General features: G+C 40.1%; 1 protein-coding gene across 3 annotated transcripts in view; it reads right to left on the bottom strand.

The window, feature by feature from the left end:
- Window positions 1-26890, bottom strand: part of TOX (thymocyte selection associated high mobility group box) — a 226659-nt gene that overhangs the window by 31056 nt on the left and 168713 nt on the right. For 2 of the 3 annotated variants that reach the window (XM_072328671.1, XM_072328672.1), the window contains exons 4-5: window positions 10815-11093; window positions 5732-5962 (exon numbers count right to left, since the gene is read on the bottom strand). In XM_072328671.1, coding sequence (XP_072184772.1) covers window positions 5732-5962; window positions 10815-11093 — 510 coding nt within the window. The remainder of the gene's footprint in view (window positions 1-5731; window positions 5963-10814; window positions 11094-26890) is intronic. The other variant, XM_072328673.1, reaches the window with a different exon arrangement.

Below are 26890 nucleotides of genomic sequence, written 5' to 3'. Positions count from 1 at the left end.
TGTGAAGGTTTCACAGTGCATTTGCACAGTGCAGTTTCAGTATAGAAGTTTCAGTACAGAAATTTGCTGAAAAAAAATAACAGTGGAGCTCCTAAACAGGCCTAACATACAACAAAGGTAAGAACAACTTCGGCTGTGCAAGTAGTTGGGAGGGAAGGCATAAGGCTGTTTTTTTGTTATGCCTATTCCTGAATCCTTTCTGTTTGTAATTCACTTTGGGAGTATGCACAAACAAATGTACCTTTGCTTCCCATTCTCATTTACAAAAATAAAACATAAGTAAATTTAAATGTTGTGTGGTTGTTTATCTGCTAAATTGAAGGTATGTTCTCATCCTTTTACAAGCACCTCAGTTATTCCTTGGAGATTATTTCATTAGCACAGAAATATTAATAGTTTAAAAAAAAAAAAAAAGAAAAGGTCATTATTATGAGTGGAACAAGAAGCAGATAAACAAACATCTGCATGAGTATATGAGCATAAATAAAAAAACCTGTAAATTTATGTTCCCAAAATACTATTGACTACTTGAACTTGATTTGCACATTCTCTGGATCTATCATCTATCTCCACATCTGCAGTGCAGTCTCTGGAACTGCCCAAAGCCCTGACACTGGGCAAACCAAGTGCAAGGCCTTGCAATGGGCTGACCACGGCTCTTCCACCCATGGGTTGAGCTCAATTGTCTTATGAAGTAAAACATCAAGTAACACAGCACAGTGCCTTGTGGGAGGTTAGGTTCTCCTTACAGGCCAGGATGAGCCAAGCCTCTTGAAACATCAATCTAAGATCAGTTTTGAGAAGATTTGGTGTTATGCCAGAAATTACACTGTCATCATGTCAGACAAGAAGTATTGGCAAGCACTACTTTTAAAGCTCCTCCTCCTAGTCTATCCGATTCATCCCAGCACTGGATAATCTCTTAACAAAACTTCACTGTTCTTTTTCCCAAAAAAATAAACTTATAAAACATGCTGAGCTATTTTTCGTGATCAAATCAGTCTGGGCTATTTTCAGTGACCGAAATAGAAACCCTTGAAAGCTTGTGTGTTATAATGAAAATGCTAACAGCATCAGAATCATTGACACTAATGCACGAGGACTTCAATTTACTTAAGCATTGGTAACATACAATCCAAGTTCCATCAGATTTTAAAGAATAAACTGCAGCTTTTATCTAGTGGGTCTTTGAGCACCAATGAGGAGTAAATGATTTGATTTTGTAAGCTCAGAGGATTTGTCAGCTGCCTCATAAGTATAATTCTGGCTCTTCATATTCCTGCTGCTTCTAATTTAGCAGGACAGGCTCATAATTGAAGCAAATTAACTATTTACACTTGCCACTTTTCTACCAGGGGAAGAGGACACATCAGCAGGAAGGAATGAGTAGGAAATTAAATTCTTCCCACTTGTGTCAGATCTGCCCTTATATAAACACATTAACAGTAATTTCATGAGGCATCAAACATAGGAATAAATACTGAAGGATAAAATAATGAGGAGTTGCAATTGAGCTAACTGTTGCAGCTAATATCACTGTGTATGAATTATGCAGCCTGAAAGAAGGCATAAGTTACCAGCACTCATACAGTTGCTTTCCCTTATTTATCTGATCTTTAATTTTGGGGTCTCTTAAGTCAATCCATCTTCCTGCTGCAAGGCAAGTGAAACATTTATGTAAACCCACAGTAACACATGCACACACATGCACACATATACACATACATACGTACTAAACTGTTTATAGAAGGCCAACTTCATTCCTGCTAGAATTACAGTTAAACTGCTGAAGTTACACTAGAGATTAATTTTGTTAACTGTTGAATAGATATTGAATTCCATTTTTAGTATAATAGCACATTTATTAAGGTTTTTGGCTGAAGTTTTAAAGTTACACTAATGTAAACAAGAACATTTTGTTTGTAATTTGCCACTTCTATTACTGCTTTACGAGGGCTCCAATTAGAAACTTAAGGTTCATTTAGTACACATACATCTGGTACTGATTTAAAATGACTCTCCTTTTTCATCTAATGACAGAAAATGACCTAAGTAGCCTTTTTACCTAGTTTGAACCAGCATTCTGTCTGAAAGCCACAGGCTTGACCATTTAGCATGCTGAGCCCTCCTCCCTGGGGGCTGTTTTTCTCCCCTTTGCAGTAAAAATGTGTGCAAAGGGCAATGATGTACATAAATAAGCTATAAAAAGGGGATGCACATAAGAATAGTACTGACTAAGGAGAAAACAATGTCCATGAGAGTAAGACAGAAACTAGAAAAGCCACAGAAAATATCCCTATGCTATAGCTACAGCGCTTAGATTTTATCCCAGCACTTCAGTGTTACAGCTGTATTCCACTCACAGGTTTGTTAATCGGAACACTTTTATAAAACATTTACAGTGAAAAATGAAGGAAAACACACAGCCGTTGCTTCTGTTTATATGTAATTATTGTACTCACATTAAAATTTTAGAAGAAATTATGACAAAGTACAACATCCCTTCTACGGTCCCTTCAATTCCTAGATGCCTCTCTCTATAAAGGTTTGGACCAAAAACCCACAGATTCACACCAGTGTTTGAAAATGGTCCTCTGAAATTAATGGAAGCAGTTACAGCATGAGACACAATAATGCAAATATCTTCATAGGGTAAGAAGAGAGCACTAGTAAACTGGCACCTGCTTTAATCTACAATTGCAGTAGTTGCATGGTAAGACAATCAGTGCGCGATGTGTTTTAAGTATAAATCCCTCCTAACTTAAGCAAGACACCCAGTAGAACACAGTTCACAACTGCTTTTTCATTTTCATTTTTCATTTTCAAATCCTATTTTCTCAAACAACATTTTCCTAGTTTCTTTGCAGTTTGAGAAACATAAGTGGCTCCTGCACAAGCCCTTTAAAACTATAGTCTAATATGTCAGGTTAACAAACTATTTTTTTAACAAAGGCTTGGACATGTATATGCTGCCTTTAGGTCGTTACTGTACTGAGTTTCAATACCTTTATTTATTCCATGGTCAATCTGTGAGGATAAACAAGAATTTCTGTGCTAGCTAGAAAAAGCTAGCTCAGGTCATAGAACAGTGAAGGTTTCACTCTGGCATAAAAAGACAAGGTTATTCTTTCTCAATAGCTGCACTATGTTCTACTTTCTGATTCATTTATATTTACTATTTAAATAGTTAAAGAAGTTCCAATTCGGGAAACATAATTTGGAAACACAATTCTATTTAAATTGCAGAATAAGCATTTGCTTACAAAACACAAAAGCCAGAAGCTTTATGATAACTGATATTTTTTTTCAGCAAGTATAATTCATCAATAAAGTACTTCTCTAATGATGTTATTGTTTCTTTAGTTACCTACTGAATTTCTGAAGCTTCTTCAATGTCAAATTCCAAATAATGCATTAATCATTAGTATTTTTAAAGTTCAATTTTCCTACCAGAGACACAGGTTTTATAACAGCTACTAATGCTATACATCTGAAAAATTAGGCCTTTAAAATACAGACTATCAGGTCAGTTAAGATGTCTTGTAATCATTACTTTGTACTATTGCATCTCTAATGGAATAAAGAATGAGTTTAAATTTATTCTAGAAAATGGGATTGCTGGTTTTTTTTTGAAATAGGGACTATCTTTTATTCTCTTTGTACAGTGCTCAATTAAAAAAAGGCCTGGTGATAATGAACTGGCAAAATGAGTCAAAGAGCAACAAAGATATGCTAACACAAACTCTTGAAATAATTGGTTTAAAAATCTAGCTTTATTCACTTTTTTCATGTATGTGTTATGTGGATTCCACAACACGTCATTCTGCTGCGTTCCAACTTAAATTAAGGACAACAGAGATAAGGAAAATAAATTTTCTTCAGCTGTTCCAGTGCAGGTCTTTTTCAATTATTACTGTCAATCCTGAATAGAAAATACAAGTCAAAGCTGAACTTTTTAATGCACTTTTCTTAAGACAGATTCTATGGAAAGACTGCCAGTTTTTTCCTGGTACTTCTAAACTGTCAGATTCAGTGAAAATTGTATAACATAGTCTTTTAGCTTTATCTCTATTATATCGTCCTTGACCATTATGCATGAAGTGAAATCTTCTGCTTTGTAAGCAGAGAGAAGGTTGTGGAAGGAAAAACAGTGATCACTATGACAGCAACATATTTAGGGTCATTGTGAAACACTTTGCTGAGGCTGAACATCTACTATCATGCTCCCAAAAATTAATGGTCATCTAAGAGAGAATCTCTGTCCTGGGAAGGTCTCAGCGGCCTGTCTGATGAAGCATGCAATCTTGTCCATTGCTGGGCATATTAAAAAAGGCAGAAGGAAGACACAACAAAACAAAAGACCCTTAGCCATAGAATCGTAGAATCAATTATATTGGAAAAGACATTCAAGATCATCAAGTCCAACCATCAACCTGATTTACGGAGTCTGATCACTAAATCATGTCCCTAAAGTGCCAGTCTGAGTGATATGTTTGATCCCTAGATCTAGAAAGCTACCCTTTCTCCAGCTAGACGTTCTAAGCACTGACTTCATTGTACGAAACATACTAGATAAACTTTTTTTTTTGTTAGTAAGTGCCAAATATTGATTCTTCTTACACTTTTACCTTAGCAGGGGACCAGAGGTACATAGACCATCTAGTGATTTGTGAAGAAAGCCTCTTTTTTTTTAAGCTCAAATGATTTTACCTACAAAAAATCACAGTACTACTTTCCTTTTTATTGTTAGACATATTAACTGTAATTTATTATGTAATAATGATATTCTCAGAATGAATGAATGAGATGCGCTTTTGGCCCAGTACTCCTGGGACTTTTGCTTGTACCTATGTCTCCTGCAGCCAATATAACTCCCATTCAGCATATCCTTTCCCTCTAGAACTGTATCTTTTCTTAAAGTTCCCATTTGTTTATCAACCCAATCCATTCTGATTTCCGTTAGTAAATGTGCAACCAATAACAAGTTCTGGTATACAACAAGTAATGGTAAGCTAAAGCAAGAATGGTATTTGTTAGCTGATGTCACTGTAAACGCATGAATGCAGTTAGCATCAAGAGTTACCCACTTTTATGTGGGATCTGACTGACTCAGAAGGATTTCTGCAAAGATTCAGAACCAGCTTTGCTGAACTCAATGCAGGACCAAGGCCTTTCCATGGAAGACAGAAATAACTATGGGATGTTATTTCCACAGTCTACATGAACATCTCCTAGGTCCACCCCGCAGATCCAATAAAAAACCAGATGCGTTGGGAGAGGGGAAGAGCCTAGTTTTCCTCCTAGCATCACAGGGCAGGGGAAAAACTGAGAGCTCCATTATGTGTCTGCTCCCACTGTACAGGAATATATTTATTTGTGGCAATGCCCACCTACACCACCCTTTCATAGACAGGGCAATGCTGTCCTGTCTGCCCTGCTGAGGAATATTAGGCCCACTGATTTGAGCATAAATGACTACTAAGTGTAATCTAAAAGTTTATGTCACAGGCCAGTAAAAGTGATTTCACAGACTGACAAACGAAATGAAATGATGCTCTCCTTATCTTAGTCCCTTTAAACCACACTCCTGATATAGCACATATTCAGGATCCATCTCTGCAAACAAAAGAAGCTGCCTACAGTGCTTAGATGACCCAGATAACTTTCTCTAAAATTATTATTATTATTTCTTTTCTTCAACAAGGCCTGTGAGCTACAGCACATACTGTACCTGTTTTTGTTCTTCTCCTAAGCCATCCCACATTGAAGCTACAATTTTAGAGACTTCACCAAAAGTAGCATTGGGGTTTTGGCCTTTGATGGCTGCTTGAGTGTCTCGGAAGAATAATGCATAGGCAGACACAGGCTTTTGTGGCTCATTTGGGTCCTTCTTCTTCTTCTTTTTGGGAGTTTTGGGTTTCTTTCCCATATCTGAAGCAGGTCTCTTCTCTCCTCCATTAACCTGTAACAAAAAATAGAGAAGAACTATAAGCAAAAAACAACTAAATTTAGTGTGCATCATGAGAGTTTGACATATGAGAAAGTAAAGAGCACAGAAGTCACAACTGACCAGACACGACTTTCATCACATTTGTTTGTTTGTTTGAGAACACATGTCAAATGACAGAACAGAACATATTCAAATCAGAAGAACTGCATGAGGAGAATTACTGGATATTCTTGATCTGAACAAAAGCCTTTCATTTTCCCATTATATACTTCACTGTGTGGTGTCCAACAGCACCTAGGTGACTACAGTGAACAACCCTGAACACTGTGGCTCATTAAACCTGAGAACAATGTGATGCTACAATTTGAAAATGAAGGGGATTTTTTCCTAGCCATTATATTATAACATCATAGTAGACAGTAGATATCTTTAATAAACAATTAATGGCTGTGAAGCTTTTTAGAAAAATATGGAGAAATAGAAATAATGTGTTACCCATTACTAATTTATCCAAATTTTAGTGTCTTGCTATTATTTCATCCTATAGGCACACAAAACTACCAGCTAAATGACAGTTAAAACTATTGACTAAACTGTAATTAACCAGGTTTCCCTAGTTAATTTGGTAGCATCATCCTGAAGTCTTCAGGCAATTTTGTTCAAACTCCATGCACAAGGAGACCTGAAAACAACTGGAGCCATAACTGAAGTTTTTATCTTCATTTTTTGACAAGACTTTCCTCTTTACAAAGTATTTTTGACTTAATAAGATTAACAATTTCTTTGTATATTAGGATACCACATTACTTCTTAATCTAGGCGATATGTTGCAGAAACTTGTGCAAGAAGACTCCTGGCTAACTGTTCTGAGAACAGCTCTAAAATCTTATAATCCAACTGGAACAGCCGAGAGCGTTCAAAAATCCACTGTTAAAAAGAGAGTACTCACATGGGAAATTCTGTTTGTCTTATATGAAAATAACTACATAAAAAGAATACCAGAACTCCAATACTAATAACCTTGCAAATGGCTGAGATGATGGCCTACCTTATGCTCTCATCAGTCTATCAGCTTCACAGGCCCTACTTCTAACCACCAAAGCAGAGACAGATGGGAAATAAAATAAAAAACATATACTCTGCTAGGCATAGACTCGTGCCTCAAATTCCCTGGAGGTGTAGTTAGCTCATGGTAATCCACCTCCTGTCATGGCTTATTGCTTAATTATGGTGATGTATTTAACTTATTTATCACAAGAAAGCAATAATCTTTCACTTTAAAGAAGTGTACATTAACCATGTTGCACACATAATAGATCAGAAGAATACCTAGTCTAGGATTTAAAACTATCAAGTAAGGCACATCGTTGATAACTAAATGTCCCCTGAGAAGCTGGAAAATGTCTATAAGCATATTTAAAATAAACTGCAATAGTACCAAAGCCTTTAATGGAGCTAAGAGAGCTGTTTTATGCACACTATCTTGCAGTAATCGCTGTAGTTTAAAATAGATTTTAATCAAGCACCATCTGCATAATAGGCTGAACAGACAACATAGAATTCTACTTATAACTCTTATCATATAAAGTAAATATTGTAAAACCTCTACCACATAAAAAGAATATGCTGCAGTAGTTCTGTAGTAATCATGTTTCTGTTGGTTAATTCTACCTACTTGCACTCCTCTCACTATCTTCCCTCTAAGCAACATAATATGAAAATCTCTCCTTAGTATATATTCAGATGAATAGGGAATAACACCCTGTTATCCATCTATGAGGAAACGCATATTTGCAAACCAGTAATGTTTCCAGAATTCAACATTTGTACTTGGCATTAACCAAAGAGATGTTTAGCAATTCAACAGTAAGAATAATGACAAGAATTACATTACTGTAATATTCCGATGTCGAGATGGTTAGAATAAAGCACGTGGTAAGAGGCCACTTCATTTGGAATGCTTCTGCAGTTATTTACAACTACTGATTTCTACATTCTACATTTTTTCTTCTTCTAACCATAGCCCCACACATTACACTGAGAATAATTAAGGAGGCAATTACATCAGTTTGTAAATACTTCTCCTAAAGGCATTTGGAATATGTACATCAAGCTGAAATAGTCATTTCCTACATACACAGAAATCAATGGTTCAATAGGAATACAATTATATTTCTATTCCAAAAGTTCATCTTGTTCATACCTTCTGTCAAACCCTTTTTTAAATTTATGTAAACATTAACAGGGCACTGATTCTTTTTTTATTATTATTTTTTTTTCTTATGACATTGCGATGACGGAGAACCATTCTATTTGAAAATATACGTTGTCTTTTTGATTGGTGTTGGTTCATTGGCAAACACCTTCTGCTGCTTAAACAGGAGTATGCCACCAGTGCTATTAATAAGAGGGTGAATTCAGAGTGACTGCTTTGTACACAGTACTTGTAGAAGGAATATTTTACTGACTTACTGGAGCTGCTCAAATCTGGTGAAATACAGTAGCTTCTACATGACTATAGCATGTACACTCATATTAAGAGTCCTGCCCTGGGCTATCAAGTAATATAAAATTTCAAACATCTACATAGCAGTTTATAAAATATGAGAAAAATCCACATCTAGGTAAAAGACAAGGGTTCTCATGAAAGAGAATGGCCATTCTACCTCTTCGTATTCCCCATCCAGTATCTTCTTTCTCTGGGAAGAGAATTTATGGAGTGAGAAGAAACCTCATATTTTTCCAATGCAGCTCTGAGAAAATTTATTACTAGTGTGGTTGTGGAAAAGGATCTCATAGAAAGCTGGTTTATCCTAAATATCCATATCCATTCACTGGCAGCTTCCAGGGAGAGAGGTGCAATGGAAAGATGGACAGTAGAGGGTTTTAAATAATGAACTACAACATAAGATTACACTATTTGTTGTTGTTGTTGTTGTTGTTTTTTAATGTTCAATATTCAAGATCTCCTGTCTTTTATGGAGGGCACTACTACTGCATCAGGTCCAACTATGGCCAACTTCAGACATTTACAGGAAGATGTAAGAAATCCTATAGAAGGCAGGTATAGTACAATGTACCTGCCTTTGAGCTTATAGTTTAATCCTTTTTTTGTTGGAGACTAGTTTACACCCTCTACCACCATTAACCAAGTTTAATACCAGAAATTACAATTACTGAATAATTTTAAGGCAATGTATCCATTTCCCCAGCCTGAGTTGTTTTTCTTAAATTTGTGTTGTGTTCTGTACTTTTTCTCGTCTTTTTCTGCTTACACTGAGCATGAGAATGTCTTAAAGAGAGTTTCCAAAATAACATGGCTTGTTAAAAAGTTGAACACTGCATAATCTTGCTTCCACAGAGAGAAGATCAAGTTTTAGTTGGTCTGCAGAAGTCATTATTTCTTTATTAAAAGTACTGTTTTCATATGAGTACTGTCTTACATGAAACCCCAATTTTATACTTCTGGCAAAATGAGGTGCTGCAGTGAAAAAGAACATCAGAAATGCAGATTAAATATATTAAGTATTTGATAAATAATAAAAAAAAGATGTTTTAATTTTAGATTTGGTGTTTTCTCCAGAATTTTCAAGCAAATGGCACACTTCCACCAACATACAAAAATATTAGCAAAGAAACAGGAGTCGCAAATAAATTATTCTGAAAAAGTAATGGCTGCTTGGAATTATTTTTGCATAGCTGTATTCTAAAATCTCCCTCAGTAACAAAGTGCTCATTTAAAATGTATGAATTATTCAGTAATCTTTGAAACCTGAAGTTTGTGAAATTAGGGGAAGTCCTGAAATAAAACTTTAAATCTGAATTTATTTAAAATGTAGTAAAACATATGTCTCCAATTACATGATTATTTTATAGCTAGAGGCATGAAAAACAATGCAATTTGAAAACAAATCAGAATTACAATTCTTGACTGGATTATACCTCCTCAGTGGCTCGTGTGTTTTCCTCATGTTTCTCTCAAGTCTGCAACTTTTCCCCATAAGATATGGACATGGTACAACATTTTCACTACTGCATAACAACTTCCATAACAGCTTGCATAACAACTAAATGGTTCTCAGTTCCCAAAAGCTCTATGTCTGACTTACTGGATGACTTTGTGTTAAACCCCAGTCTTTTTTTTAATCTCATCTTAAGTCTCTGCAAAATTAAGATAAAATACTTGCTTGCTTTTTGGGATGTTTTCAGGATTGGGGGAAGTCTGGAAGGTTTTTATACACAAGCTACTAAATAAGTCATCACTTATCACTTAAATAGAGTAAACTTTATTATCTGAATGACAATTATTACTTTTATGCCCGTAGGATACTAAAAGGAAGCTTAAACATGTCATGCTGGAGTGTCAGCACCTCCAAAATCAGAAATATACAATGGGTTTTCAAGTTTTTCAAGGTAAGATCTTAAAAGTTTGTAGAGGATATTTCTGTTCTGGTTGCTATGGTGTTCTGTTTACTCACCCTATGACCAAATTGCAAAGACTAGCATATTGTACACACAGTTCGTACTTTTTATAGCAGTAACTTGATCTTTAACTAGGAACAAACATCCATTCTATGCAAGTGAGAAAACTCAACCTTTATACTGAAGTCCTAAAGGAATGGTTATCCTTTAATATTTTACAGAATTCCAGTTCACTCTCACAAAGAAGAATGATGTCATTTACTCAAACTGCCTGAAGAATTGACTGGAAACTACAAGTTCTGTATTCATAACCCTTTAATTCACTTTAGTCAACCACCAACAATGTATAAAGTATCACCTTAATAACTGTGGCTGTATGATTCATTTAGCAGGTCCTAAAAATATCCACCATTTATACAGTAATCCTAGCATCTAAGCCTACCTTAGAGCTATCTTCTCCTTCATCTTCATGGACTGAACTGGATGGTGAAGGAGTTGCAGATTTGCTTCCAGGTGGAGAGGGTGAGTTGTGAGGAACATTGTTTCCACCCATATTCAAACCAAGCTGTGCACTGAGCTGGGACTGGTTAATAGTAGTCAGCTGCCCATGCTGCATCATTCCTGGCTGCCTAATATCTGCAGGTTGAACCCTTGGCCTCATGGTTGCCATCTGAGGATGGGAACTATACTGGGCTCCTTCTGTATTCCGTAAATCTTGCATCTACAAGAGGAAAAAAACTGTATTAAGCATATCACTAATAACGTGTCCTGTTCTTTTAGATCGCTGTTGGCCTGATAAGCTATATAAGGCTTAAAAGAAATGGCATGTACTCAAATAAACATAGAAATACTGAAAATAAACAGAGTAGAATGTGATTGTCATTTGCATAACACTGACTGTTACAAACTATTCAGGCTGTAGCCTCAGCCTGTGGGAAAAGCAAAAAGCACTGAAAGCTTATCTCTTTTTAAGGGGAGCAAAAAGGCACTGCTTTCTGTAACTGCATTTGGAGTATTTCAGAAATGCTGACAAACTAGGGCAGGTTTGCATTCTGAAGTTTAGAGCCAGATCAGAACATTAATATCCTCAAAATTCAAGGCTATTTCCAGATCCTACTTTTCTTCTTAAGATTTGTGTGCATTTGAGCTGTGAATTTGGAAGCTGGAGTTTTCAGAATTGGAATATCTAGTATTAAGTCCAAATCTATTATTCCTGGTGCTGCCCAATGAGATACTAAAATTTTAAGGTTTCAGACTGACAGAAAGGATCCAATGATAGACTGATTAAATGAATTCTGAGTTGATTTGCTGCTGAGACATACATGAACAGAAAGCTCAGAAGTTGCAGGATTGACAAATGAATCCATTGTGCTATGTGGGTCACTGCTTCTCAGCATTAACAAGACATACTATTTTAATTCAAGCAACAAATTCATTCTCGGCAAGAATAAGAATTAAAAGCATTGGAGGATGAAACTCCTTTCTTGTCCAGAGGTCAAATGTACCATACATACACACTACAACAGATTCCTTAAAATGTCTTTTCAATATACTCATTCCAAAACATGACAAAAGACAAAGACTACCAAGAAGCTCAGATTTAAGCTAAGGTGTTATGTGGATGATATAAAATTGAAGTGTCAATTCAAAACTGAAATGAAATAGATACAGTTGTCGTTCAGTGCATCAGGCAAACATGTCATGAGTATCGAGTGGAATCTGACAGCAACTATCATTGTATAAATTCCATTATGATAAGGACACATATTAATGGTTCAGTGTATTAAGCACATTTATCTACTGACGGTGTTTGTTAGACTTGTCATCCAGAACATTTAAAGATGGCTCAGTTCTTTTTAACTTTGAATACCCTGTGACCTACAGGTCTCTCATACACTCTTCTATATATCAGAGGAATCTATGAGATACCTCTCAACCAGTAAGGCTCAGAAAAAGGAAAGATAAACCTGTAAATTCACCTTTTCTCTCATTAGTAAGAAATCACAAATTTTAGGGAGATATTTTATGAGCCTAGAGATTGATTTTTGTAAGGCTGACTGGCTGGCAGTAAATTAAACTTATAATAGCATTAGTTCTGGAATACTAACCACTTTAAATGCACATGTATCTCTGAGAAGTATTTGGAATACATTCTGCAAACATAATTATACGTGTATTTATATTGCTTTAGAAATTAATAGCTTTTAGTAAAAAGGGGTTATCTATACAAATACGTTCAAGTTTGCTTAATGAATACTATAGCACCAGAGGAAAGGAGTCAAAGAAGTGTATGAAATCCATCGAAGGCTGAAATCTAAATCCTGACAGACATTCATACATTTAAAGATCGCTACTGAGTGTTTGTTCCCTTTCCTCCAGTACCAACTTCCCTTCAAACATATTGGCCTTGAAAGCTATCGTTATCACTGCCTCTGGCACACAATCCATACCAAGGCAGTTGTGTCGTATAGCTCTAACCACTGCTTGGCCCTATCTCCCCCAGTTCAGCTGTGTCACTGAACAGCAAGCAGTTGGTGCAGGGTGGGCAGGGAGGCAGGCTGCCCCCAGGCCCTCTCCAAAGGGTGCTCACCAGCTGCTGTGCTGCCTGCTGCCAGGTCCCTGGTGAGCCAGGGAAGGAGGCACCCACTAAAGCCTCCTGCTTACCCTGTGAGTTGCATGTGATGCCCAGCACAGCTCCAGAACCCTTCCAGAGGATTTTGTAGAGGATTAGGCAATTTGTTGTCAGCAGGTTGAGGGAGGCACTTCTTCCCCTCTCTCTGCTCATCACTGGGGAGGCCACACCTGGAGCACTGTGTACAGTTCTGTGCTCCCCAGTACAAGAGAAAACTGTATATGTTGGAGAGTTTGTCAAGAAGGGCTGAAGGGCTACTGCAGATGACTGGGGGACTGGAGCACCTCTCCTGTGAGGAGAAGCTGAGATATCTGGGAGCAGAGAAGAGTAAGCGCAGAGGGATCTCCTCCATCTGTAAAAATACCTAAAGGAAAGGTGCAAAGAAAATGGAGCGATGTCCTTCAGTGGTGCCTAGTTTGAGGACAAGAGGCAATGGGCATAAACTGGAAGAGGAGGTTCCCTCAGAACATCAGGAGCACTTCTGTGCTGTGCGGCTGACAAAGCACTGGCACAGGCTGCCTAGAGGTTGTGGAATCTCCTCCTTGGAGACCTTCAGCAGCCACCTGGATGTGGGGTTGGACCCCTGCTCTGGGTGTCCCTGCTGCAGTGGGGGTTGGGCCAGATAAACTCAGAGATCCCTATCACCTGCAGCCATTCTGTGATGCTGTTGTCATGCAAATATGTATCCAAATGATTTTATGAACTCTGGGATGGAAACAAACACTATCTGAAACTCCTAACAACTGTTTCAGTCTTTTGAATGAATTCGCAAAGTATCCGCTTCATTGAAAGCAGAGCAAAGGTTGTAATTTTAATTACTCTTTTTTTTTTTTTTCCACAATAAAAATGCAAGTTTTATTAAAAACTTTTAATGTGAACTTTAATTACCAGATAGATACCACAGAGCATTCTGTGTTTGTCATCTTTAAAACGACACATATTTCAAATAGTCTGTGTTCAGTTTTATCTCCAGAGTTGAATACGCAGCTTGTTTTCAGATAGCACGATACCAATTGGACAGTATTGGAAATATCCCAGCACAAAATATGCATAAGCATAATTGCAAGGATAGGTCTTTTGAATTTTGATATCAACACCAGGCAATCTTTAAAAAAAAACAGGAGTAAGCAGCATGGAGACGGGTTGCTTTAAAGTACATGTTCCCTAAGCCAGAAGCCATCACCCTAAGGGACCTGCCTGCAGAGAAGAGCAATACCTGGGAACATGCCAGTGACATCCATGAACTGAGCTGTAACCCTCAGCAAGAAGAATGCACGTGGCTCTGCATCTACAGATGAGATTTGTGTTTCGCTTCTCTCCTGCACTTCAGAGCCTTCCCAAATCCTGATCCTTCCTCCAGAAACAAGGAGACTATCTAAGAAAATGGAAATCTGAGTCAGAATAGGCAGCTGACCTCATTAACTGTGAAAAGTTACTATGTAATACTGTGGAAAGCATGTGATGATGAATCCTTAGGTTTCTAAAGAATCATCAGACTTCAAGAACAGGCCTGCCAATGAAAACCACATACTTCCCTTGCTGCTGTGTTGTGACAGTATGCCCCAGTCTCAAACGCTCTGGTGACCTCACCTCTGTGAGAACAGTGACACTGATCATACACATTCTCTGTCAGCACTGCAAGCGAAGTATGACCAGTTCCATACAAAGTACTTTACAATCAGAAGATTCATATTTCTTATTCTTCCAGATGGGGCCCACCACAGCGTGGCTGTGCTGGAGCCATATCCAATATTCAGAAACAATACTGCAAATGCACTTCGCTGAATACAAAGATGAAGACAAATCTTGCCTGATGGCAGAATGCCAAATAGAAGAACAAAGTTAAAGAATTTGTGTGCTACAGGGCATAAGAATAGTCTTAAAGTGATGCCTTGGATGGCCTGTCCGATGCGGTAATAATATTTGGCACTTTAATATCATTCTCCATCTGTCAATTCCAGGATGCTTCACAACTTGTTTTATACTCACCTTTAGAACATGTCTGGTTTTATTGTGGCTTTACTAATGCAGAACCAAGACACAGGTCTTTTCACAACTATATATATATATATATATATATATATACTTCCATTTGCATTTCATTTACAGGCAGAAATGCAGCATCTACCTATGTAGGTGTTTGACTATGCATTCAAAAACATTGTGAGAGTATCTAATTTTGAGGTGCGTTCCAACAACACATCTAATAGGAATGTAGTTAGTGCACTACCAAAACAACCCATTTGTTGTCTGTCTGAAAACAAGCTCCTAATGCCCTGCACAGAGCTCACAAGGTAGAAAGAATAAAACTAAAGTGCGTTAAACATCAGACCACCATTTCCCCCATCAGCTTAAAGCAATGATTAAGAACAGCACATCCCTACATGGAATCATCTCACTGTGGGACAACATGAAAACAGTACCCTAATCACAGAGTCACAGAAAATAGTGCTAGGAGGGACCTCAAAAGGTTATTTAGTTCAACACTTTATCTCACAGCAGGATTAGTTATACCTAAATCATTTCTGACAGATGTTTGTCTAACCTCTTCATAACCTCCCTAGGCAATTCTTGTGCTTAACTATCCTTACAGTGGAAAGGGCTTTTTTCTGTAATGTCTCACCTAAATCTCCTTTGTTGTAATTTAAACCTACTACTTTTTACTCTACTCCCAGTGGACATGAGGAATGTTTTCCCCCTTATTTACAGAAAAGCTGCACACACTGGAAAGCTATTATGAATTTCCTTTCAGTTTTCTCTTCTTTAGACTAAACAACCAAACCTGAAGATTGAAAGACTTTTTTTTTTTTTTTCATATGCTGTGTTTTCAACACCTTTGATCATTATTCCTGCTGTCCTCTAGACTATGTTCAATGGTCTTTCTCTTTCTTGAAATACCATGCTGCAAACTCCACAAAATACACATATTTTTATCTGACAGAGCTTTCAGATTGAATCCTTCAAGTCTCTCACAGAATCTAGGATAAAGCATTAAAAAAAATCCTTAATAATCTGTCTTCCTGATGTAAGCTGGTTACTCATGCAAGATGCAAAGAGAGTCAAATGGCAGGACCCTTAACTAACAACCCAGAAGCTGGCTTTAGGAAGCAAAGAAGTTTTTTCTAAGAAGCATTAGGCAGGCACTTTCAATCAGAATGTGATGTTAGAAAAACAAATTCCATGTTATTTTTCTTGTTATAATTAAGAACCATGATGCAATCTCTCTCTCAAAAGCTGTATGATTCCGAATTGTTCCCCCTTGCTTAAATACATTTCTAATAAGTGTAATCCTTAACTGAAAGAAAAAAGAGAAGTTGCCTTAACAGAATGAAGTACATATGACAGGTCTAAATATATGCAAGAAATGCTAGGGATTATAGTCTGGAGATGAAAACATTAAAATTGAAGGAGAAAGGCTGACACTCTGAGGAAAGTGAACATATATACCTCACCACCCTAAGCAAATTCATAGCAAGTACAACAGGCATTATTTCTAGTATCACCACCAGGTTTAATGTGGATTTTTGCTTAATGTTTATACAAGGTGAGAGATCATACAAACTTTGCTGATGGACCTGGTGGAAGTGGTTGATGGTCATTTACTTCTTGTCTAGAAGTTCAAGCTAAATCAAAGAGAAATACGATTGTGAGAAGTACTGTCGCCTACTATTGTGAAGTTGTGGTAGCAGTTTAGTCCAGCAGGCAACTCAGCACCGCACAGCTATTCACTCAATCCCCTCAGTGGGATGCGGGAGATAACCAGAAAAAGTTAAAACTCTTAGGTTGAGATAAAGACAGTTTAATACTATAGAAAAGGAAAGGGTAATAATAATAATTAATAATAAAAATATACAAAGCAAGTGATGCACAATGCGATTGCCCACCACTAGTTGACTGACATCCAGCCAGACACCAGGCAGCAGCTGTCCTCCCCACCAACTCCCCCATTTTATTGTTCTGCATGATGTTCCACATGATGTTCTGCATATGGTATGAGGTATCGCTTTGGCCACTTTGGGTCAGCTGTCCTTGTTCTACTCCCCCCACCCCTCCTCTTGTAACCTCAGCTCCTCACTGGCAGGGCATTTTGAGAAGTGGAAAAGTCCTTAACTGAGCGTAAGCACTGCTCAGCAATAACAAAACATTGGTGTGTTACTAACCATAGTGCACCATATCAACTGCTAATAGGAAAATTAACTATCCCATTGTCATGGTTTTGCAATGTTGTAATTTTGCTATCAGTATTCCACATCATAACATCATGTTAAGCATAGATAATTTTGATGAATCTGCTGCTCACAGAAAGAAGACTACATGTCCCAGGGAGCACCACGGTCAGTCATATGACCAGGACTATATAGAATCATAGAATCATAGAATTATCCAGGTTGGAAAAGACCTTGAAGATCATCAAGTCCAACCGCAGCCTAACCAGTACCCCATCTCTAAGAAAAAAAAAAAAAAAAAAAAAAAAAAAAAAAAAAAAAAAACCAACCTCTGCTAAATCATATCCCTGAGTACCACATCCAAACGGCTCTTAAACACATCCAGGGATGGCGATTCAACCACCTCCCTGGGGAGCCCATTCCAGTACCTAACCACCCTTTCTGTAAAGAAGTTCTTCCTAATATCCAACCTAAACTTGCCCTGGCGCAACTTGAGGCCATTTCCCCTCGTCCTGTCACTTGTCACTAGTGAGAAGAGACCTGCCCCACTCTCACTGTAAGAACCTTTCAGGTACTGGAAGACGGCAATAAGGTCTCCCCTCAGTCTCCTCTTACTCAGGCTAAACAGCCCCAGCTTCCTTAGCCTCACCTCATAGGGCTGATTCTCCAAGCCCTTCACGAGCCTCGTTGCCCTTCTCTGGACCTGCTCCAGTACCTCCATATCTTTCTTGTGCTGAGGTGCCCAAAACTGGACACAGTACTCGAGGTGAGGCCTCACCAATGCCGAGTACAGGGGCAGGATGACTTCCTTAGTCCTGCTCAGCACACCATTCTTGATACAAGCCAGGATGCCGTTGGCCTTCTTGGCCACCCGGGCACACTGTCGGCTCATGTTCAGCCGTGCATCAATCAGTACCCCCAGGTCCATTTCCTCCACACAGTCCTCCAGCCACTCCGCCCCAAGCCTATAGCGCTGCCTGGGGTTGTTGTGGCCGAAGTGCAGGACTCGGCATTTGGCCTTGTTAAACCTCATTCCATTGGCTTCAGCCCAGCTCTCCAGCCTGTCCAGATCCCTCTGTAGGGCCTCGCTACCCCCAGGCAGATCCACACTCCCAGCCAATTTAGTGTCATCTGCGAACTTACTGAGAGCGCACTCAATGCCCCCATCGAGGTCATCAATAAAGATGTTGAAGAGGACAGGCCCCAGCACCGACCCCTGGGGAACACCACTTGTGACCGGTCGCCAGCTGGATTTAACTCCATTTACCACCACTCTCTGAGCCCGGCCCTCCAGCCAGCTCCTTACCCAGCCGAGAGTGTACCCATCCAAGCCACGGGCTGCCAGCTTCTGCAGGAGAATAGCATGGGAGACAGTGTCGAAGGCTTTACTGAAGTCCAGGTAGACCACATCAACAGCCTTTCCCTCATCCAGCAGATGGGTCACTAGATCATAGAAGGAGATCAGGTTGGTCAAACAGGACCTGCCCTTCATGAACCCATGCTGGCTAGGCCTGATCCCCCGGTCATCCCGCACATGCCGCGTGATCTCCCTCAAGACTATCTGTTCCATAACCTTCCCTGGAACCGAGGTCAGGCTAACAGGCCTGTAGTTCCCTGGATCCTCCTTACAACCCTTCTTGTAAATGGGAGTCACGTCAGCAAGCCTCCAGTCTTCTGGGACCTCACCAGTCAACAAGGAGAGCTGGTAGATGATGGAAAGCGGCTCGGCTACCACCTCTGCCAGTTCCCTCAGCACTCTCGGGTGGATCTCATCCGGCCCCATGGACTTGTGGCAGTCCAGCTGGAATAGTAAGTCTCTGACCGTTTCTTCCAGAATCACAGGGGGGCTAGCGTGCTCCCCAGCCAAGACTACCAGGTCAGAGAGAGGAGTACCCTGAGGATAACTGGTCTGACCTTTAAAGACAGACGTAAAGAAGGCATTCAGAACCTCCGCCTTTTCCTTATCCTCAGTGGTCACATTCCCAGCCTCATCCAGTAAAGAGTGGATATTCTCCTTTGTCCTCCTCTTACTGTTAATGTACTTATAAAAGAGTTTGTTATTCCTTTTCACCCCGGCGGCCAGGTTAAATTCACTCACTTCATTATAATCTCACTTCAGTGCTGGACTCGCTCTCTTGCATCCTGCCAGCCAGGGGGAGAGCCGTGTGGGAGCGTTCCAGCCGTTTCGCCTAGAGTTACAGTAGGCCTCTCGGTTTCGGGACTCACCCTCTCTTATTTTACTTGATTCGTTAGCCTTAATTCCAATTATATTGTATTATATTGGGTTATTCTGTATTCCGATATAGTCTTTAGTAAATAAGTGTGCCTCCTTAGATCGCTGCCGCTGTATTTATTTCCTTTTCCCTGTTTTTTTCTTTTCCTTCAGGGCCAGCGGCCTGCGGGCCGACTGCCCCCCTGTCTTGGGTGCAGGTAGATTTAGGCTAACCCACGACAGGATTTTGGTGGAGAATGCGGGCAGATTGCCAGCAAAAGTGGGCATAATTTGGGCAAAAGTGGGCAAAAACTGCAAAAGCTGCTGTTTTTCCTGCTGTTCCTTTAGCTTCTTACAGAGCTATGAGTTTTTTTTCGTTAAGGAGCTATCTAAAGTTTACGTTTCTGCACCTGGGAGCTTGACCTTGAAAGTCCAGGCGGACGGCCAATACCCCAGAATATTTTGTAAACTTTTAGCTCTGCTATCTCGTTATTGAAGAGAGGAAAAAAAAATGTGTGCTCTGTTAAAACTGCTAGTAAAACTGCTTTTCAGGGGACTGCATGCTCCTTGTCCCTTCCCTGAATCCATTATGCAGTTTTTGAATGCCCATTTGACCACACTGTTAATTTCCCTGAACATACTGTTGGTTATTTTATTAATCTCACTCAGTATCTGGATTTATAACATTCTGAGGAAGTCTTCCCCAGAACCAGAGAATACTGAGTGGCAGGGAGTGTGGAGAGGCTTTGAGGAGACTTTAAAAAGGCAGACATCTTCAGTGTCATGGAGCTTTACTCCTGAACACTTGAAGAATCCTGAGAGCTTGATCGCATATTTGAGGCAGGAATGTTGCGGCACAGGCAGATCTCAGGAGGCACAAATGATTTGGGGCCTGGCTAATGCTTATTGGGCCTTATTCAATTTTGAAGCTGAGAGAGAGAGTCTCAGAGCTGAAAAGGCAGAGAGGGAAACAGTTTTTGAAGCTGAGAGAGAGAGTCTCAGAGCTGAGATGGAGAGTCTCAGAGCTGAGAGAAATGACCTCCTATATCAGCGTGACACCCTCCGGTCCGAACTTGATGCCCTCTGGTCCAGGCCAGATGCACCCCGGTCCGAGCGAGACGCCCTTTGGTCTGAACGAGATGCCCTCTGGTCCGAGCGTGACACTCTCCAGTCCGAGTGTGACACCCTCCAGTCTGGACATGACACTCTCCAGTCCAAGTGCAACACTCTCCAGTCCGAGCGCAACGCCCTCCAGTCTGAGCACAACGCCCTCCAGTCCGAGTGTAACAACCTCCGGTCAGAGCAAGGCTCCTTCCCGAGCCCAGGCGAGGCAGCCTGTAGCGGAGCAGCGCAACCCCAAGCGGACAACGCTGGTCTCGGCTCCTCCGGTGGGTCTGTTCCATATCTGGAAGGGGTTGGTGCGCTTCCGGGCTGAGCAGGTGCCCACCGCTATGGCCATGGGGCAGGAGAACTGCACTGCCCCCATCCAGCCCGCTGGAGGCCCGGCTGTCCAGCATGAGGGGTGGCCTTAGATGTGGCTGAACGGGAGAGGTGGCCGATTCTTCATCTTTATACTGATTCATGGACGGTGGCAAATGCCTTATGGGGGTGGTTGCAGCAGTGGGAACAAAACAACTGGCAACGACGAAGAGGTAAACCTATTTGGGCTGCTGAACTGTGGAAAAACATTGCTGCCCAAATAAGAAACATTGTTGTAAACGTGCGCCATGTAGATGCTCACGTGCCTAAGAGTAAGGCTACTGAAGTACATTAAAATAACCATCAGATTGATCGAGCTGCCAAAATTGAGGTGGCTCAAATAGACTTAGACTGGCAGAACAAGATTGAATTATTCCTAGCTCGATGGGCCCATGAGACCTCGGGCCATCAAACAAGAGATGCAATATATAAGTGGTCCAGAGACCGAGGGGTGGACTTAACTATGGATGCTATTGCTCAGGTCATTCATGACTGTGAAATATGCGCCATAATTAAACAAGCCAAGAGGATGAAAACCTTTTTGGGGGGAAGGGCGATGGCAAAAATATAAATATGGGGAGGCATGGTAGGTTGATTATATCACCTTGCCATGATCTCGCAATGGTAAGCGTTATGTGCTCACCATGGTGGAGGCAACCACTGGGTGGCTTGAAACATACGCAGTACCCCATGCTATCACCCGAAATACCATATTAGGACTGGAGAAGCAAGTTCTATGGAGGCATGGTACTCCAGACACTGCCCCAGCAGTTCCACTCCTATCCCTGTCACCTGGGCAAGAAGCAGAAGCCCATGGTGAGGATGGTGTGGATGTGCCAAGTGAGCCACCCTGCAGTGAGGGGGGTCATCCTGCAGCCACGAGGCCTGAGTTCACTGTTCCCCTACGAGGGTTTGGAGCTGAACTCTCCAGGCCAGGATGTGAAGCTGCTGGCACAATCGTGTGCTCTGGTGGTGCGGTGGTAGAAGTGCCACTTGCAACACCGGAGGCCCGGGTTCAAATCCCCTCTGTGGCGCAAGTGGTAGAAGTGCCGCTCTGCTACACAGAGGGCTCAAATCCCGGGAGTTGGACTCAATGATCTCTAAGGTCCCTTCCAACTCGCATGATACTGTGATACTGTGATCACCTGCTGGGGAGTTTCTTGATGAGCCTCTCCTTGATGCTTCTGTTCCACTGAAGGGAACAGATGACTTGGAGGATGGCCATACCACCAGCAGTGATGCTGGTCTGCTTCTCCCCTCTGCTTATGCTCTGGGCTCCTGACCTGACATCCAGATTGATGGAGACAGAGGAGGACAGTCCCGAGAAGTCCTCCGTGCAGCAGCCCTGTAGCTTAGGGAAAGGATGAGTGCACCTTGATGTGGGGGAGGCCCCACTAGTGCTGCCTTTCCCCTTTTTCTCCCTCCACCGTTATCATGTTCCTCTTTCCGGCAGTTTTGCCATTTCTCGAGTTAGTAAATAATAGTGTGTTAAGTTACGGAGTTTTATTTTCAGCCTAAGGATTTGCATGAAAATAGATATAAATTGTTAAGAAAATAAGGTTGCTGATTGCTCACGACTATATATATGTGTGTGTGTGTATAATAAGCATAATGTAATGATGTAGAATAAGGGGTGGAATGTCATGGTTTTGCAATGTTGTAATTTTGCTATCAGTATTCCACATCATAACATCATGTTAAGCATAGATAATTTTGATGAATCTGCTGCTCACAGAAAGAAGACTACATGTCCCAGGGAGCACCACGGTCAGTCATATGACCAGGACTATATAATCTCACTTCAGTGCTGGACTCGCTCTCTTGCATCCTGCCAGCCAGGGGGAGAGCCGTGTGGGAGCGTTCCAGCCGTTTCGCCTAGAGTTACAGTAGGCCTCTCGGTTTCGGGACTCACCCTCTCTTATTTTACTTGATTCGTTAGCCTTAATTCCAATTATATTGTATTATATTGGGTTATTCTGTATTCCGATATAGTCTTTAGTAAATAAGTGTGCCTCCTTAGATCGCTGCCGCTGTATTTATTTCCTTTTCCCTGTTTTTTTCTTTTCCTTCAGGGCCAGCGGCCTGCGGGCCGACTGCCCCCCTGTCTTGGGTGCAGGTAGATTTAGGCTAACCCACGACACCCATCGAAAAACAGTACAGTACAGTACAATTAATTAATTCAAACAAATATTTTGAGAGAAAAACCCAGGGAATCTTGAAGTTTTACCTATATTTACAATATCCACAGTATTATGAGAAGAGTAATCAACCTAACCCTAACCCTTTTTCACTGATGTCATTTATCTTTGACATCATATAGGTGCCACTGATATTCCCTGGTCAGCTGAAGGGATTTCTGTTATTACTATTCTCAATGATATTCCAAGAAAAACTTGTGCCAGTACCTGTGCCATATTAAAACTGAATGTTTGATCCAGTCATTGCAAATTCCTAAAAGATGGTAAGTAGTAGTCTTAGAATCACAAGGGTCATCAAGTACAACTCCTGGCTCCACAAAAGACTACCCAAAATTACAAAAATATTTCTGAGAATGCCGTCCAAACTCTTCATGAACTCCAGCAAGCTCATGCTGTGATACCCCATGGTTATTCTCTGCATATCTGTAGTTAGGTTTTAGATGAATTTCAATTGAATTAAAAGCAAGCCATGCAGTTTCATATATTGTTTCACAATGTGTTGATGCTATTCAATGTGGTAATACAAAACTAGTTGTACATTTGTGTATGTATAATAGAGAAGAACAAAAAAGTGACCCCAGTATTTAGAAGTTTGAAATCTGACAAGTTAGGATTCACTGGTCAGAGCAGATAATGCAGTAACTGATGTGTATGTCCTGCCAGGAACAAAGGCAGATCAAACCCTAAGTTCCACAGATCTTTGCATACAGTAAAAGTAGGAATCATATCTGTAACCAAGCCTTCTTTTTATATACATAAAAGAATGACTGCTAAAGAAAGGTTCGTTACAATAGCTAAAGTTACTGTAAGTAACTTTACCCATTCCACAGAGAATATACCACAGAGAACCATTTAAAACACATTAAAAGGAATAACCCAAAGCATCACCTAATAGAAAAAAGGTTATGTGTTTTCATCATCTTATTTTTACAATTCTCTTCTGTACCCACTAACTGTGTAATGAAAAACTGAGTTTTAAAGTAAGTGGGTATTTGGAAAATGTTATAGTATTGTACACAAGTGCATTTTACATCCTATGCCCAGTGCATTTTCAGAACAAAATGAATACGTCATTCAAAATTTGTGTTGATTAGGTAAATAGTCTTAAAATCAAACAGCAAAAAACTCACATGTAAAAAAAAACAAAAAACACAAAACCTAAATTGAAAAAAAAACAAACCAAAACAAACCAGAAAAAAAACCCCATCCTATTAATTTTACTACTCTAATCTTCCCAAAATCATTCTGTTAGAAATTAAACCACTTTTCGTTGCTTTATATAGTATTCTTTCTGTAAGTGATCTTAAGCTCCTTTAAAACAATTATATACTCAAAATCTGACTGCAAAATTTTATAATGCAATCACATAATGACAAGAATGCAATAATATACAGTTTCTATATTTCTCTGTATACAGTTAATTTGGTGACTATTAACATTCTTTTCTACTTTATGTTTTAATATCCTTTGAGTCATAGAGGACTAAGGTCTCAAAACTAATCATAAAAAACTACTGACTGCTATTCACTCTAATATAATAACTCTTTATTTAAAACAACCTCCAATAAATTTCATTATAAGAAGTTATTAAAAGGGTTAAAAACCTATTAAATGTCAAAGAATTTGCCTGACTCAAACTTCTAATAAAGAAACAGAATAGGCTTTCTTTCTGAATTATTTAAATCTTTACTGACTGTGCACTGAACCATGAAATTAGAAAAGTGTTATTAGAAGTGTTCTCTGGTTTTTATAAAAGTTGTAGCATAGAATATATCAAACCACAGTCTTTAACCAGACTAGTTAAAGAAATAGGTTTTTAATCCTGAATACATGGTTTTCACTGATATAAAGGGTCATAATTAAAAGTCTGGCCTGGAAGCTGAAGATAATAAAATTATTATTACAGGAGCATACATGTTCATTTGGTACATTCTAGATGCATGTTTCCATTTTAATTTGGACAAATATCTTCAATTTTGTTTGATCTTGCAAAGTCCCCTTATTTGGATCCTCTCAGCAAACAATTAAGCTTTTAATAATGACTCATTTTAAAGAATTAATGGTGAATAATGTGTGTTATCTTTTTCCCTTTTTAAAGTGTCTAATACTTAACAGCAGGTATAGGTAGACAGCAGACAAATGGAATCTAGGATGTGCAAGTCAAATATTCTAGAACACATCCTCTGACAACAATATTATCCCTTCAACACATTTTGCAAATATCAACAGAACTATTTTCTATTTCTCCAATTATTTACATAAGGAAAACAATCATCCATTTCATGTTTATTTTGATGATGCAAAAAGAACATCTGATTCAGCAGTGCATTCACAGGTTCACTCAAACACAACCCAATCAATAGCCTTTCATCACAGCAAAGGAAGAAAAGAAGATGACTGTGAAATACAGTGATGTTTCTCCTTCCTTTAGACAATAAAAATAGAAGCATCCAAAGGACATGAAAATATTAGATCGAGAAATAAAAAATACATCCTTGGAAGTAATGCAAGCGGTGCTGAACTGTGCTTGCTACAGGGCAGGAGGGAAGGAGACAACTGCAGGTGTCTTGGCAGTGCTTTGCTCCTGTGACTGGCCCAAAACAACACAGCTGGCAACAAGAGGAGGCCGGGCTGGCTGACCAGAGACCTTTGGCTTGATCTAAAGAACAAAAAGAGAGTTTACGGTCTCTGGAAGAATGGGGGAGCTACTTATGAGGATTACAGGTTTGTAGTGAGGCTGTGCAGGGAGAAAATTAGGAAGGCCAAGGCACAGCTAGAACTGAGCTTGGCTTCTAAGGTTAAGGAGAATAGTAAATGTTTTTATAAACACATCAATACCAAGAGGAAGGCTAAGGAAAATCCCCATCCCTTGTTGGATTCTGAGGGCAACTTGGTCACTGAGGATCGGGACAAGGCTGAGGTACTTAATACCTTCTTTGCCTCGGTCTTCAATAGTTATGCTTGTAACTCCCTGGGAACGCACCCCCCTACACTGGTAGACGGGAAGGGGGAACCAAAAGAGCCTTGCGTGATCCGTGATGAGATGGTTCTGGACCTACTTAGAAAGCTGAATGTTTATAAGTCCATGGGGCCGGATGGGTTGCACCCTAGAGTTCTGAGGGAGTTGGCGGATGTGGTCGCCAAACAACTGTCCATAATTTTTCAGCAGTCTTGGCTGACTGGGGATGTCCCGGTGGATTGGAGACTGGCAAATGTGAAGCCTATCTTCAAAAAGGGCCGGAAAGATGATCCTGGCAGCTACAGGCCCATCAGTCTCACCTCGGTGCCTGGGAAGGTTATGGAAAGGATAATCTCAGGTATCATCATGGACAAACTAAAGGTCAGCCATGGGATCGGGCCTAGTCAGCATGGGTTTATGAATGGTAGATCCTGCCTGACTAACCTGATTTCATTCTATGACAAGGTGACCCGCTTAGTAGATGAGGGAAAGGCTGTCGACGTGGTCTACCTGGACTTCAGTAAGGCCTTTGACACTGTCCCCCATAACATTCTGGTAGAGAAGCTGGCTGCCCGTGGTTTGGATGGGTGCACGCTCCGCTGGGTGAAGAACTGGTTGGATGGCCGGGCCCAGAGAGTTGTGGTCAATGGAGTGGAATCCAGTTGGCGGCCGGTCACAAGTGGCGTCCCCCAGGGCTCGGTGCTTGGGCCGCTTCTGTTTAACATCTTCATTGATGATTTGGATGAGGGGATTGAGTGCACCCTCAGTAAGTTCGCAGACGACACTAAGCTGGGAGGGAGTGTTGATCTGCCTGAGGGGAGAAGGGCACTACAGAGAGACCTGGATAGACTTGATCGATGGGCCAAGGTTAA

This window comes from Excalfactoria chinensis, chromosome 2 (assembly GCF_039878825.1).
Source record: "Excalfactoria chinensis isolate bCotChi1 chromosome 2, bCotChi1.hap2, whole genome shotgun sequence".
In the NCBI taxonomy this organism is placed as follows: Eukaryota; Metazoa; Chordata; class Aves; order Galliformes; family Phasianidae; genus Excalfactoria; species Excalfactoria chinensis.
Note: the sequence above shows the minus strand (reverse complement) of the source record. Positions and strands in the feature narration are given on the sequence as shown.